The 16,082-nt window shown below is 44.3% G+C and overlaps 2 protein-coding genes across 3 annotated transcripts; one reads left to right on the forward strand and one right to left on the reverse strand.

Annotated features, from left to right (window-relative positions):
* Positions 1 to 1,475: 1,475 nt before the first annotated feature.
* znf365 (zinc finger protein 365) lies at positions 1,476 to 6,021 on the reverse strand. Its single transcript, XM_062464104.1, has 5 exons — positions 5,688 to 6,021; positions 4,350 to 5,147; positions 3,932 to 4,103; positions 3,766 to 3,812; positions 1,476 to 3,436 (listed from the first exon to the last, which is right to left on the reverse strand). The coding sequence occupies exons 2-5, from the start codon at positions 5,138 to 5,140 to the stop codon at positions 3,250 to 3,252; spliced, it is 1,197 nt and encodes a 398-aa protein (XP_062320088.1). The 5' UTR covers positions 5,141 to 5,147; positions 5,688 to 6,021; the 3' UTR covers positions 1,476 to 3,249.
* slc22a15 (solute carrier family 22 member 15) lies at positions 5,602 to 12,596 on the forward strand. Of its 2 annotated transcripts, none has more exons than XM_062464101.1 (13): positions 5,602 to 5,839; positions 6,199 to 6,348; positions 6,709 to 6,849; positions 7,064 to 7,196; positions 7,296 to 7,460; positions 7,777 to 7,906; positions 8,132 to 8,359; positions 8,449 to 8,589; positions 10,367 to 10,452; positions 10,545 to 10,653; positions 10,755 to 10,827; positions 10,915 to 11,073; positions 11,157 to 12,596. In XM_062464101.1, exons 2-13 carry the CDS (start codon positions 6,265 to 6,267, stop codon positions 11,196 to 11,198), a joined length of 1,491 nt encoding a protein of 496 aa, XP_062320085.1. In that variant the 5' UTR covers positions 5,602 to 5,839; positions 6,199 to 6,264; the 3' UTR covers positions 11,199 to 12,596. The 2 variants fall into 2 exon arrangements, with proteins under 2 accessions (XP_062320085.1, XP_062320087.1); XM_062464103.1 differs by having other exon boundaries at positions 6,275 to 6,348.
* The last annotated feature ends 3,486 nt before the right edge of the window (positions 12,597 to 16,082 follow it).

Here is a 16,082-nt window from a genome sequence, read left to right on the forward strand (position 1 = left end):
ATGGGCTTTTTGATCGTCTAACCCCAAGTGACAGGTTCCTATTGATGAACAGTTAGGATAAAAACTTTTGTAAATATACCAGCGTGACAGAAGATCATATTTTTCATGCCTAGCAATCCCTCAGTTTCGGAAACATGCTGAACACACTTTACACAACCTCCAACAAAAATAAAAGATCCAGCTCATAGAGAAAAATAAGGACTGTCTGACAGAAGGTCCCTGTTTTGGGACCAGATGCCCAGAGAGGATGAAGGCCCTGTTACAAATGTGTGTCGTATACCCTTAAGAAGTTAATTATCTCTGGCAAGGTCTTCCTCAAACATTCCTTCAAATGACTATTAACAAACACATTCATGTTGTTGTGCTGCAAAAAACTTTCGTTATTGGTCTCAAACTAGGCTCTGGTCCAATTTCACTGACTTCCTCCACAGAGCATTTACATAAGCGTTCCACAACACTTGACACTTGTGCTGTTATCCCTGTAATTACCATAATGTGTCAACATACATCTTCCTGCTCTCACACAGTGTTCACTAAGGCCCATTGTATTTGCAGCCCAAGAGTGTTGACCAATATGTTGTGTCATCCTGCAGGGTATTATTAGAAAGCGAGAGGCAACAAGCCACTGCGTTGGTGCAACGTGTGTGTTCGTTTGTCAGAAGCAAAAGAAGACACGATTCTGTCTTCTCACGTCTATAAATAAGGAGAATAGCATCACTGGTGTTTGGTGAGTAACCGGCAACACATCCCCCTTTCCAAACACATGACACTCACAGGATTACTAAACACTGATGAATATGGACACTTCTTTTTCCATGTTGTTGACAACAAATACCTTAAGAATACCCAATGGTTTTGACTCTCCTAACAGTTCAGTAAATCCTAGTTGAGTGTATCCTTCAGGACATAGGGAGGGAAAGGAGAATTGGGATGCAGGGTCATGAAAATGGGGTAGAGTTCTGGAAGGATCGTTCACATCTCATTCATTCAGACCCAAACTGCTATCATCAGTCCTCTACAACAGATCTCCCATCTCACACTGTAGCCTCTGAACCTCCTTCCTGGATGTACAATGGCAGTTTCTAGCTGTTTCACACACTGACAAACCTCTCATTCATACTTAGAACACTGAACTTGCTAACCTTTCCATGGGAACTGGGAGAAAGGGAAGGGGATTGTTCGTAGACATCTTGGGTTTGGTCTTGTCAATTGCAGTTCAAAGAAGCAAGACAAGAAAACCCCTCATAACAGTCTGAATTGATAGGGGATCAACAATTAACATTCAATCATATCTTTGACGTCAGTGGATGGTTATGAAAAATGACTCAATGTCTTGTTGCACAATATAATGCTGTGATGATAATGTCGGCATCACAATGATGGTGCAAAGTTGTGTCAAACACTTGGTAAAGCTTTGTATGTTTGGTAGAGCACTTTGTACATTATTATTTACGAGAGCATACACTTTGGTCAAGTCAAATTTATGGAAGTATAAATGACAGAAGACAAAGTGGCAGGTGAACAATTTCTGTAGAACTTGTTTGAACATACAGTACTACAGCCACCTGGTGGCCATAGCAGGCTACATAGATACAGTACCACAACACCACAAGAAGCTCTCTTGTAAGAGAGCCCAAAAGTATTTTAAATAAATTATTTATTTCTGTACTCAACAAAGATGACAGATGGGATAAGTATGAACTTAAATCATCATGATTCCACACAGACCAACACGTTTGAACAAAAGTAGTTTAGTTGTTCACAGTATTGCATTTAGCACAGTGTTATACAGACTACAGTTTAAGTGAAGGCACAAAACTAGTGATTATTCTTGCAAATAAACCTATATATAGACATACAGGAATCAAGGACACGAAACTTGGCAGCAATAACATTAGTACAGGAACTGTATCTCTAATAACATACAGCAATAAAGGTAGCCTTTGCTTGTAGTTCTTAATACTTCTCTGGTTAGTCTACACACCAAATACACTTCCTTTCAGATTGTCCAATTCACACTCCTGACTAGGACCATCAGGTCCAAAGTGCTCTTTGTCCATTAGTGCAACTTTCCGTTAACAACAAAATACATCTGGTTCTCCTGCTACAAAAGTACACCTAATAGAATACATAACTTCATACATAATTTCACAATGCTACTTAAGGAGCATGCATTTTCAGTATACAATAGCTATGCACCAACATGCATCCTCCAATTAGTTATTTTTAAACTATCCATTGGAAACACGACTGTCACATGACGACTTGCACTCGAAAAGGAGCATAAATACAAAAGATAGATTCAGTGACACCATCTTTGGTGAGATTGTAACTTAAAAAAATTAAAAATAGAAAGTATGTTGTTGAAGGGTGAAAAGATCCCACTACCCCAAAATGATCAACTACAGTAGTTGCTACTATCGGTTACGTTATTCCCACAGAAATACACTTTCACCAAGAGACATACAAGTAAAATAGCTCTGTACAAAATATCAACAACCAGATACCAACAAAACAGTTACGACAAACACCAAAGATAATACATATGAACATTGATTCTCCTTTTGAATACATTCTTAACTTGTAAACACAGATGATACGTTGCAGTGAAATAAAGTTGCATTACTTCCAAGTCTCTACATTCATATTTTTATCATGAAAGGAATATCGTTCACTCTTCCATATTAGGGAACAAGGGAAATAGAGACCTGTTTTCATATGAGAGCCTGTCACGCCAGAATAAAAGAGCTTGTTTGTTTGGTAGCCACCTCTTTGACCAGCCAGATGAAGCATACTGTGTAAAATGCTTAACTTCAGATGACATACCTGGGAATCAAAGTCTGCATTTTTACCCAGTGGAAAAAAAACATGCCATCGAACCAAAACACTTTGCTCTAAATAACAGAGGCTATCACCACAGCGGAAGTGGGATCTACAATTCAGTGTAATAAGTTTACGAGTGCATTGAATATAGCTTATTTGACCCAGAAGAGACCACTATTGTGTTGATTATAATTCATACACTCCTCATCCTCAGACAGGCATGGGCGAGGTCAGGCAACTAGAACTGTACATTCCTCGGTTCTGAACCTTCAGCAAGTACACATTAATGCATTTAAAAAACTTGATTTATATTGTCAAGTAAAATGAAAGTTTATGAGGAAACCAAATGTACCGCGAATGTATTTGGCACCTCATGTTTATTTGGCCCAGGTCTGCATGGGTTATGACCCGTTTTGGCCTGGGTGTCTAGGCCTCATAGCCTGCTGGTCTGCGGTGCGGCCTCCAGAACTGGTCTCTGCTGTTGCCAAGCCTGCAGTGGCCTGAAGACTGGGCCAGTCTTTCTCTTGAAGGTTGAGGAAAGGAGCGTCCCAGCTGGGTGGAGTTTATTCTGCCGTCCTGGGGACATGAAGATGACAGCTGACCTCCTCCTGGCCTGGAACCAGAACCAGAAGTGGGTTTCATACAGTTGATTTAGACCAGCAACAAAGCAATAGCCAAGAAGTAATCAAATAAACAATTATGTAACGAGAGAGTAAATCCTTTTACTTGGTGAGTCATTTCTAATGAATGAATGTGACACAAATTGGACTGGCAACACGGCCTCCTTATGAATAATTAACATACATCATGTCCTAACCTTTCTGCTTGATCACACTCAAACACAACGTAACAGAAAGAAGTTTCAATACAGACTTTCATGACTAGATATGCGGTTTGTCAGCGAAACTAAAGAATGATTGAATTGTCAAGTCAACAACTTGCCTGCTTTTGCTGATTCTATGAGCTCTGTTTTCACCTGTCTGGTGCTCCTGGAAAGAGGAAAACCAATCAGAACATCTGTGTTTCCTGAGACTCCATCTAATATTCCTGAAATCACCCTGTATATCAATCCACTCTGCTAGACAGATATAAGATGTTGTGCTGTTACCATGTAGTGGTTGCTATGTGAGGTGCTGGTGGAGCTCTGGTAGTACTCCAGTAGTCTCTCAGCCAGAGCGATGCGCTGCAGCAGGTTCTCAATGAAGTGCTGGATCCGGACTTTTCCACACTGCTCCTGCTGTGCTGCAGCCTCCAGGAACCTCTGGATGGTGAGAACCTCTCTGCAGGAATAACACAACCACAACACATGGATGAACAGACATTTGATTAAAACCCTCTATATTAGTACTAACTTTACCACAAATACTATTGATAAAACATTAATTAGGGTGGTTTTCCTGACTGCTTTAAACACTGAAGTATGTTGATTCGGGGGCTGTTAAGTTTTACATTAGTCTTTGTCTGGTCTATCCAACTAGCCATTGTAATATCCAGCACATGCATGATTTCCCATCAATCCCACTCACTGCTCCCTCTTCTCCAGCTCGTCCTCGGACGCGTTGAGCTGTTCTCTGAGGGTGGCTATCACCATGACAGCCACATCCACCTGTCTGCTCAGCGCCTGTTCCCGTGCCAACACTTCCTGCCTCTCCTGGGCCAGGTGCTGGGAGTGGGCTCGCTCACACAGCAGCTCTGTGTCCGTCTGGGCTAGCTCGGTGCTAACCCGGGTCAGCCTCCTCTGCATGGAGCTATCTGCAGCCCGCAACACACTGACCAGCCTCCGGCGCACCGACACCTCCCCACCACAGAAGCTCTGCCCTGGGGTCATGCCCTGTGGCTGGCAGATTGGGTCTGGAGCAAGGGGAGGTGTGGGGAAGTGGACATAGTGATCTGGACTAGTGGATCTTGACTTGATGAATGGAAGTTCCGAGGTCCTGCTTGTGTGCTCCTCTTGATCCTCATCCTCAGCTTGGGCTTCTTCATCCGCCTGCGTGCCAACACTCTGCGTGCGGCGCCTCTCAGAACCCGTGACACTAGCGTCTCTGGTGTCACTCAGGGAGCGCACATGCAAGGCCTTGTGGGAGAGAGGATGCCCCCTGCGTGCAGGGAGGGGGAGACTCAGTTCTTGAGGGGAATGGTAAGAGTGGCTGTACTCCAGATGAGCTCGGAGGGAGGCCAGGCTTCGAAACCTCTCCTGCTCTCCACACCGTGGGCACCTGAACGGGAGCACTGGGGTCACCGAGGCTCCCCCACAGGCCTGCCTGTTGTCCGGGAAGAAGGAGGACAATGTCCCTCTGGAACATAGGTTTTGCTGCATCTCTCACCTGAAACACAGACACTCTTTACATCTCTCACCTGAAACACAGACATTCTTTACTGACAACAAAGCAGGCTGCAAGAACCCAGGTAGCCTCATTGATACTAAAAAAGTTAGCTGTAGACCTCTTCAATAAAATAAACCATGATTGTGTACATTGTGCCTTAAATATTGAAGTACAGAGTAGAGTAGAATGGTCCTCAATTAATAGACTAATACTTTATTGATCCCGGGGGGAAATTACACTGTAAGAGACGCATGACTCGCTAGCCAACCCTGGCTTAAACATATTATAGTAACATATTTTCAGAGGCTACCTACCAAGCTTGTCCATATCTTCACGAATAGCCAGTTAGCTATCAGGTTAGCCCTACAAAGCTAGCGTCGCAGTATCCAATCAAACTGGTGGCGGTGCCTCCCCCCTATTCTAATTAAAATTCCATGGCCTCCCTAGCTGGCAAGAGCTGTGCGACATGCAGTTGTCAAACTTGCTAGCTAGCTACCAGTGCTTTCTTTATTGTCTACACACAACGAGTTCTCTACTGACCTTTTCGCTAGAAAGCTTCTGTTGAGCAGACGGCGAGGGTGTGGGGTTCTGGATAATCTGTCAGACAGGTGGATGGTGGTGGTGGATAAGAATAGTCGAACTGGTCAACGACTGGTCTCGAGAAAGTGAGATAGCTGCACCGTAGATTACAAGTAAGCCTTGATAATTGTTATGTTGCCAAAATGTAACACCTCGAAATAAATAACACTCATGGTATGGTAGGTATAATACTTCAAACAACGAAACGATTAAAGGTACAGGAGTTGGATGTCACTGATTAACTGTTCGAGAGATGGCGCAAACAAATCAAGCGCACCCAATATTCTCAGACGTAGTCATTGCAGCCAATCAAATGTATTGCTTTAACATGTCACACATTGTAACATCGGTTTAGTTTCTCCTGTTCCCAGTAGGGGCGGGTGTATCCTTTTCGAAGTATTTCATTGGTTCAAATGAGAAACCGGTTTACCCAGTATAACAAACCACGCATTCCTTGTCCACGTCCTTACAGCGTATTGCCTACGACTGAAGCTTTCCAGTGGAAGTTTGGTGTGATGTTTTGCTGTTTCTTCTTGGAATGGATTTAGAGGAGGCATATGGAGTTGTAGGCGAATTCGGATCGTATCAGAAGCAGACGGTGGCAGTTCTTGTATTGCTACAGGTTTGTGGTTAATTAAACGATATTACATTTTTACTAAGGGCATCAGATAGCGATTCGAGCTGGCAAAGCTAGCTATCGAGTATAGCTGATTTGAATGTGGTCTACCAAGCCGGAGGTTTCATGCAGCTTGTGCATAGATAATATGTAATGTTGAAAGATTAGGCAAATATGTCATCAATGTGTCACCCTGTGCCTGTAACTTGTTGCTTTGAGTGGTCTACAAAGACTGGTTAACATGTAGGGTTAAACAGTAACGTAAATAAAATGACACGCTTGAGTTCTTTGCCACCTGATGTAGCCTATGTTAACTTATTCTTATGAGACTCAGCATTCTACCTCACCAGATGTGTGTATTTCCAGGTTTACATGGCATGCCAGTCCATGCTAATAGTTTTAATCGGAGCTGTGCCAGAGTACCACTTTGAAGAAGGAGCCGTCAGTCAGCCGGAGGTCATCCAGTCCGTCAAGTTTACAGAGGACGTCGACTCGATTGTCACTGAAGTGAGGGACTAGACTTAGTAAATGCGTTGCTCCTCCCTAACCGTGTATGGATTGGTGTAGAGAAGTGAATATTTTCACCTATCTAGACAAATTCTTTGAGGGGAGGACGTTTTTAGAGTATTCAAAAATGGTTCTGCAGACCACACACTACAGTCTACATTGACCCTACACAGACCCACATCATCACAATCTTTCCACATTCTGGTCTTTTCAGTGGTTACTCATCAAGCAGCAGGCCTACAAGGTGAGCCTGGCGGGTTCATTGTTCTTTGCTGGGGTTCTGATTGGAAATGTCCTGTTCGGGCCCATCTCAGATCGGATCGGGAGGAAACCTGTTTTTCTAACGGGTGAGTCCTAGAGCTTTTTATCCTCTGCACTAAACCAATGCTGCTGTTATGTGATCCACTTGTGTGTCCTGTTCTCATCTTTGTTCTTCTTTGTCTTAGGTCTGTTTTTCGAGGTGCTCTTTGGCTTTGGCTCAGCCTTTGCTCCCAGCTATGAGATGTTTGCCTTGTCCCGTCTGCTGGTGGGCCTGATGAACGGGGGCATGGCGCTGGTCTGCTTTGTCCTCACCCAGGAGTATGTGGGCAAGTCGTACTGGGCTATGACAGGTAGCTATATGATAGAAAGATTCACATGCAGATGTATGCTCCAAAAAGTACAATCATAATTTGTATGCTCACAATTGAACAGATTGGTGAGATGGTGTGCCAGCATGTTTGATAATTGGAGGAAAAGTGTATCAAACCTCTTTGGTCTTGATTCTGGTATGATTGACAGTTATGATGCATAAGGTTATGAATGTTCGTTAATGAAACTGTCTACCAGCATACTGTCTACCAGCATACTGTAGTAATACTGGCAAGTGTTGTTTCCAGTTTTCTTTGGTTGTTGTTTAATGTTTACCAGTGGATTTTTGTGTTCTAGGGACCCTGAGTAACATGACATTTGCGGTGGGTATCGCCCTGTTTGGATTACTGGGCTACTATGTCAGACCATGGCGTACCTTAGCAACAGTGGCCAATGCTCCTGGAGTCTTGTTCTTCCTCCTGTGTGTGTAAGTCACTGTAGGGACCCTCAGGAATCCAATTATCAATTATATATTTTTCTGAATCTATATTTCTGATTCATGTGGATGTGGCCTGCTTACCCCACAGCCTGATTACTGCTTATCTTGGGGCACATTTAGCCGATATATACCCTGTTGCTTTGCAAACAGGATGATTCATTCCCTTCTTTGGGTATGTTTATTTTTGTATTGTGGTGTCCCCGGTCATGACAGGAACCTTCCCGAGTCTCCTCGCTGGCTGTACTCGCAAGGTAAAACTGAGCGGGCGGAGGAGGTTCTACGTTTCATAGCAATTAGGAATGGAAGCACCGCCAAGGTTTACCTTCGCCGCTGCCCTGGCGCTGCCAAAATGGATAGCAACAACAATTCAGCCCCCAGCGTATTGAACCTAGTCACCCATCCAATCCTTTGCAGGAGGACTTTGGTACTCATGTATGTCTGGTAAGTACCACTTACCACAAAATAATTCTGGTTCCATATTTCTTCTTTTATTGGTTGTTTATTAACAGTCCTTCTGTCTTACGTTTCAGGTATGCGTGTAGTCTGGTGTACTATGGGCTGACCCTAAACGCCAGTGGTGGCTCAGGTAATCGCTACTTCACTGTGGCCATGTATGGGCTGGTGGAGCTGCCTGCATATCCTATGTGTATGTACTTCATCAACAAGCCATGGTAAGGGTCTAACGTCTGGAACATCATACAGTTAGGTCCATAAATATTTGGACATTGACACAATTTTCATCATTTTGGCTCTGTATACCACCACAATGGATTTGAAATGAAACAATCAAGATGTGCTTTAAGTGCAGACTTTCAGCTTTAATTTCAGGGTATTTACATCCAAATCAGGTGAACGGTGTAGGAATTACAACACATTTTATATGTGGCCCCCCCCTTTTAAGGGACCAAAAATAATTGGACAAACTAACATAATCATAAATCTAATTGTCACTTTTAATACTTGGTTGCAAATCCTTTGCAGTCAATGACAGCCTGAAGTCTGGAACCCATAGACATCACCAGACGCTGGGTTTCGTCCCTGGTGATGCTCTGCCAGGCCTCTACTGCAACTGTCTTCAGTTCCTGCTTGTTCTTGGGGCATTTTCCCTTCAGTTTTGTCTTTAGCAAGTGAAATGCATGCTCGATTGGATTTAGGTCAGGTGATTGACTTGGCCATTGCAGAACATTCCACTTCTTTGCCTTAAAAAACTCTTTGGTTGCTTTCACAGTGTGCTTTGGGTCATTGTCCATCTGCACTGTGAAGCGCCGTCCTATGAGTTCTGAAGCATTTGGCTGAATCTGAGCAGATAATATTGCCAGAAACACTTCAGAATTCATCCTACTGCTTTTGTCAGCAGTCACATCATCGATAAATACAAGGGAACCAGTTCCATTGGCAGCCATACATGCCCACGCCATAACACTACCTCCACCATGCTTCACTGATGAGGTGGTATGCTTTGGATCATGAGCAGTTCCTTCCCTTCTCCATACTCTTCTCTTCCCATCATTCTGGTACAAGTTGATCTTCGTCTCATCTGTCCATAGGATGTTGTTCCAGAACTGTACAGGGTCTTTTAGATGTTTGTTGGCAAACTCTAATCTGGTCTTCCTGTTTTTGAGACTCACCAATGGTTTACATCTTGTGGTGAACCCTCTGTATTTACTCTGGTGAAGTCTTCTCTTAATTTTTGACTTTGACACAGATACGCCTACCTCCTGGAGAGTGTTCTTGATCTGGCCAACTGTTGTGAAGGGGTTTTTCTTCACCAGGGAATGAATTCTTCTGTCATCCACCACAGTTGTTTTCCGTGGTCTTCCGGGTCTTTTGGTGTTGCTGAGCTCACCAGTGCGTTCTTTCTTTTTAAGAATGTACCAAACAGTTGATTTGGCCACACCTAATGTTTTTGCTATCTCTCTGATAGGTTTGTTTTGATTTTTCAGCCTAACGATGGCTTGCTTCACTGATGGTGACAGCTCTTTGGACTTCATATTGAGAGTTGACAGCAACAGATTCCAAACACAAATACCATACTTGAAATGAACTCTAGACCTTTTATCTGCTCCTTGTCAATGAAATAACGAACTCCCATGAGGGAATAACATACACCTGGCCATGGAACAGCTGAGCAGCCAATTGTCCAATTACTTTTGGTCCCTTAAAAAGGGGGGGGCCACATATAAAATGTATTGTAATTCCTACACCGTTCACCTGATTTGGATGTAAATACCCTGAAATTAAAGCTGAAAGTCTGCACTTAAAGCACATCTTGATTGTTTCATTTCAAATCCATTGTGGTGGTATACAGAGCCAAAATGATGAAAATTGTGTCAATGTCCAAATATTTATGGACCTAACTGTACATGACTTGTGTGTTCCCAACATGGTACACCAGAGCTTGGTACATTGTCATCACAGCTGAACCATCTCGTTTTTGTGTGTTTTTAGGGCAGGACGACGGAAAACCATGGCTGCCGCCTTAGTTCTGGCTGGCGTTGCTTGTCTGTGTACCACATTTATACCAGAGGATACAGGTAAGCACGCATCTGATATCTATCTATAGGTCCAAGCCCTCTGCGTTCAAGTATTCCACTATGTTGTATCAACATTTTTCTTTTATCTGTAGGATTGCTGCTCAATCCTACCTCTCTAGCCTTGCTGGGGAAACTGATGGTCAGTGCAGCCTTCAACATTGTGTATGTGTTTACCTCTGAGCTGTACCCCACGGTTATCAGGTGAGTGTGTCTTCGAAGCATGTTTGTGCAGGCGCGTTGAGGGTGTGGATTTTGGAGACAAGGGTGTTTGTCTGTGTATCTCAAATCTTTTTGATTCCCAGGAACGCTGGTCTGGGAGTGTGCTCCATGTCCTGCAGAGTGGGAGGGATCCTGGCACCTTTTGTTCCTTCTATGGTATGTGTGTGTTTGTGTATGTGTGTGTGTGTGTATGTTTATTTTTACAGATTGTTGATATTTATTGTGTGTGTGTGTGTGTTCTAGAGAGCGGTCCACAGCTCCATGCCCTTCATTGTGTTCTGTCTGAGTGGGATCTCTGCTGGCGGTCTGAGTCTGCTGCTGCCAGAAACCCTCAACAAGCCTGGAGCTGAGACCCTGGATGAGCTGAGCAGCCCCGTCTACCAACGCATCCTAGAGATGCAGGTAAATACCCCCCCCTCCGTCTGGAAGGCAACCGTACCCATCGCCGGCCCTGACTCACCTCTGGGTTTCCCTCTGTTCTGCAGGGACGCTTGTTTGAGGAGTCCGACAAGAAGGTGGACAAGTGAACCAATCGGGTTGAGTCTGTGGCAAAATCATTCAATAGCACAGCAGATCTGATGACCAAGTAGGACAGTAAACCAAAAGCCTTCTCTCTGTGGTACGAGCCAAAGACTTCAGGACCAATACATCACGGTAACCAAGGGGACCAATACACCACGGTAACCAAGGGGACCAATACACCAGGGTAACCAAGGGGACCAATACACCACAGTAACCAATACATCATGCCAACCAAGGGGACCAATACACCATGCCAACCAAGGGGACCAATACACCACGGTAACCAAGGGAACCAATACACCATGCCAACCTAGTAGTTGGTAGCACAATTAGGACCTAGCTATACCGTATGATAGCTGGTAAGCCTACTTGCAGGGAAACGTGTTTACAGTATATTGTGGTTTTGTATGTGGACTGAATATTTGTGTGTGTTGTCTGTGTGTGTGTGTGTGTGTGTGTTGTTGTACAGCGATTTACATGTGAAGTGCCTTCTGTAAAAAGTTATTTATCACATAATTTCATGTTGTTTAACAAATGTGCCAATTTTGAGATGTAAAATGTCAAATTTCCATTTAGTTGACCTTAAAGTATCACACGTGCAATCAAAAGTTTATCATTCTTGGGATTATCAACATTCTTTGTGTATATACACATATAACGTACTGTATTATATAACTTATATATTCTACCTTCTCGTAAATAGTACTTTTAGTCACCAAAATGCAGGAATTTAAAGTACTGACAGAAAAGGATGGATCTATTATCATTTTACACCCCTAATCCAGCTAAAGACACATGCTGTCTTTATGCTCTGGATAGGATCTTCATTGCTCTTGGGTTTAGATTTGCAGGTGTAGAAAATTAATATTTGGTTGTCGAGTGGTATATGTTGACACCAGAGGGCGCTGTGGTAGTACTCACTGCCTGGTCTCTGAAGACCTGAACTGAACTTTTGTGTTACTGAACCAACCCTGTGCTTGGCCTTTTCCCCCGTGAGGTGATTGTGTCAGCATTGACGCAGACAAAGAGGCCCAGCTCAACCTTGACTCCCAGGAGCTGTCTTATCAAAGACACTGGAGGAACCACATAGAGTTTTTTCCCCTCATCACTTATAATTATGCCTCATGGCACAATTGGCTCATGCACCCAGTTCAACGAGTAGGCTGAGGCGGGTTGAAGAGTTGAACTGTAATCATTGTTTTGGTTTATGTTCCTTCACTGTGAGAGCCTGTCTGGGCAGAAAATCCCCAAGGAAGAGGTAAATAAACAAATTATCAACTGAACCTGTGTTCTTCAAATAAGACCCATAAAAACACGTTTGATGAAAGTGTTTTGTGAGGTGAGGATTTATATAAGATCAATAACTTTTTGAGGAAACCCAGCAAAACGATTAAAAGCAATTAAATCAGTATGATGTTTATGCATTTAATTATCTTTATGAACTTGTACCTATTGACCTCTTTCTGTGGGGTCAAAGCAGTTCACTGCAGTATCTTCTCCGTGTTGACCTGTAGGTAGGCAGACAGTAGACTAGTTAGGCAAGCTCCTGATGCAGCAGATATCATCTATAGATGAATGAACTCTGGCACTACAGTAGGTTTGGCCCAAACAACATGTCACAATGCACCAGGGCTGGGCTCAGTCATTATTTTTGAGAGGCATGTCTGATGGTTGAAGGCAAAGATTGCATAAATACAGGCCTAAAGGGAAGCTTTTCAACATGGGGAAATCTAGAATACTACTACTACTACACACACAGAGGCAGTTGTCAGCTGGGAGTGTGTTGGAGGATTTGTGGTGTGTGAACACACCGAGAAGACAGTCCATAAATCCTCCAGTCTGACAGGACACACGGCAGGGTCACTGATCTTCACAGTCCAGCGTCCTGCTCCAACTCACTATCACCTAGGGGGACAGATAAGCGGTGTGTGTGTGTTTACAACAGGCTTTACTCAAGAAGCTTCCTCGGCGCTCCATCCTAAGATGACTAGGAGAGAAAGTCATACACACACACCACAACTTTTCCACGTCCCCCCCCCTTTCCCCCTCAGCGGAGCCGAGTCTGAACTGCCCTTCCCTGGGCTGGGCCCAGCTTGAACTGCTGCATGTTGGCAGACCTGTCATCTCCTGCTTTCGCACTCATCGTGGCTGCTGCTTGCAATAATATGGTATGTGTATTCTACGTTTGTGCGGGTGTGTGGGTGTGTGAAGGGAGCGTCCGTTTGCAGTGCCGTTTTGCTCAACCTGGGATGGAGGCCCTTCGTTTCCTCAGAGACAGAAAGCAGGAAAGGAGGTGAGGAGGTAAGAAGAGAAGCGGTAAGAATGAGAGATAGAGGAATGTTGAGGATGTAGAAAGAGGTAATAAAGGGGTGCAATTAAAAAGATAAAGGCAGAGGGATAGAAGGATGAATGGATTAGGAGGGAAAGGGCGTTTCACTGTTTCATCAGATAGGGCTCTCTCAGACCAGTGCAATGCCGGCTGTAACCCAACCTGTTTAACTACAAGCCGATAGGGCCTCTGAGGAGCTCATACCCCATAATACTCTTTCCCTGACACACAGAGATCGAAGTGGGAATATTGACTTTCCTCTGAACTGTTCCCTTGTCCTTTCGGAGCCACAAAGAAGACGTGCCATTTTCTAAGGGTGACGGAGAGAGAGGGGCAATAATGAAATGAGCACATGGCTATGATGGACGACTTGCTACCCCTGCGTTAGGAAAAACTGATCTGGAATGATGGATGTGTGGTTAGAGTACGTAGAAGCCTGCAGAGGCCTTCAGAAGTCCTAATGGAGCCTGGAGCTGTCATCCAACCTGAGATGAGGTGCTGGAAAGCAAGTGGAGAAGCAGTCATGCTTCTCAGTGAAGTGGATGATTCCAGGCTTCAACATCAAATGCTTTTAGTGTCACCCAGGCAATGACACTGTGTGTATAACATTTGCTCTGACCCCAGGAGATAAGGAGACTGAAATGACTCCTACTCTATAAACATTTATATTGCAGATGAGACATTATATTTATCATCCTAATTATCAACTGACAAAAACAGTACAAAGGCTGGAGAGAGTGTGTGCATGTTTGTGTTGTGAGCATATGTTTATGTTATGTACAGTACACAAATGTGTGTGCATGTGTGTTGAACTGTATGATGATTGAACCCATGAAACGTGTCAGTATAGCTCTCTGGCCTCTGGTTGACCCTTGCTCCCTCTCTCCCTCTCTTCTTCTCTCCCTGTCTCCCTCTCTTTCTCCTCCCCTCCGTGGCTCTCTCCCTTCCTGGCTTGGTCTGGACAAGGCTGACATTCCCACCCTAGAAAGCAGCCGACTGAGGGAATTGTTTTAAATACTGCTCTCACTGTTATATCAGACTGCTCTCTCGTCTCACTCTCCCAGCCATCTGCCTGCTCGCTGCTCTGACTGCCTTCACGCCAGGTTGCCAGGGAAAGCAAGTGAACCCTGAGATTGAAGACTTCTCCAGACACACTCATCCACATACCACAGCGGATGAGAATAACTGTGTCTGTCGGTGTGGTTGTGTGTGTATGTCATGGTGTCATGGTTGAAGGAGAGAAGGGAGCCAGGGATTTTACCTGTCTGTCAAGGACACTGCTTTTTTTGCGAAAAGAGAAAAAAAGCAGGACAGCTTTCAAGGTACTTGTAGCTAATAGAGGGATATTTATTCTCTAGCAGTGAGGGAGGAAGGGTACAGGTTGAGGTCAGTGCACTCAGTGTCTACTAATGCTTTCAACGACTTTCACATCACTCTGGTTCTCCCCCTAAAAAGATTTTAGCAAAGTCTTCAGTCAACGGAAGCTTACATGAACTCCTTAGCAGTTGATAACTCACTTTCGCTTTTATCTTTTTCTCCTCTTTTCTGTTTCGCTTCTATCACAGAGGCCACGAATTATGAGACTTGTGGAAAACATTTTAACCCCAAAGAAAAGGGTGCTGTTCAAACATGACAACTTGGGTCAGACAAGGAACAACATGTTATGTTAAAAACGGTACACTGATCAAGTTAAACACCCTGTATTCTGAGATAAGCTGGTAAAAACATTAGCAAATTAGCTGTAGCAACAGCATTGGGTTTGTTAGCATTCCAGAGCCAGTTATGCCTGTGGCTGGTTTGGACTGTGAAGCCTGACCAGAGCCGACACGGTGACACATATCTCATCTTTAAACAAATACACCAAGGTCACAACCTTCTGTGTTTGTATTCCCTGGCCTGCCCCAGACAGACACACGCCCTACACAGACGCACGTATGAACACAAAACCTATGGAGGAATGCGTGTCCCTTTCGCCTCAGCGCTGTCGCTGACCCCCAGCCACTGGTCGGCCCCAAAACACACACACACACGCCACTCCATTGAATAGGCTGACCAAACAGAGCAGCTTGAGACTCATTCACAGTGACTGTATTTGTGTTCTAAGGGATGTGTGTGTGTGATGTAGGGAATACGAGAGGGAATTTGGGGGTCATAAAGTCCTCCTGGAAGGGGGAAGTATTAGAGAGTCGAGGAAGGAAGGAGGTAGGGTGACACCTCTTACCTGTCTTTGCCCTTGAACGTGGCTTGCTGCTTGGGACTGGTTTCACCCCCTTGGCCCCAGTCTCCCCCTTTTACTTGACGGGTGGGTAGAACTGCCTGCTGTGGCCTGACAGAGTCGCGGTTCGTCTGAACTTTTGAACTGGGGCTGGTATGTGGCACACCATAGTACAGTCAGAGTGTGTATATCACCCTCCCCTGTGCAGCGCAGCACAGTATCTCACAGCATAAACAAGCGTGTCACAGACACTAGGTGTTTATTTGCTCTGATGGATACAAAAGTTCATGAGGGCTCCCAGAGTTCATCCTCCCTACTTTCAATTCTCCATCCTTCATTCTCTCC

Source organism: Osmerus eperlanus, chromosome 6 (assembly GCF_963692335.1).
Source record: "Osmerus eperlanus chromosome 6, fOsmEpe2.1, whole genome shotgun sequence".
In the NCBI taxonomy this organism is placed as follows: domain Eukaryota; kingdom Metazoa; phylum Chordata; class Actinopteri; order Osmeriformes; family Osmeridae; genus Osmerus; species Osmerus eperlanus.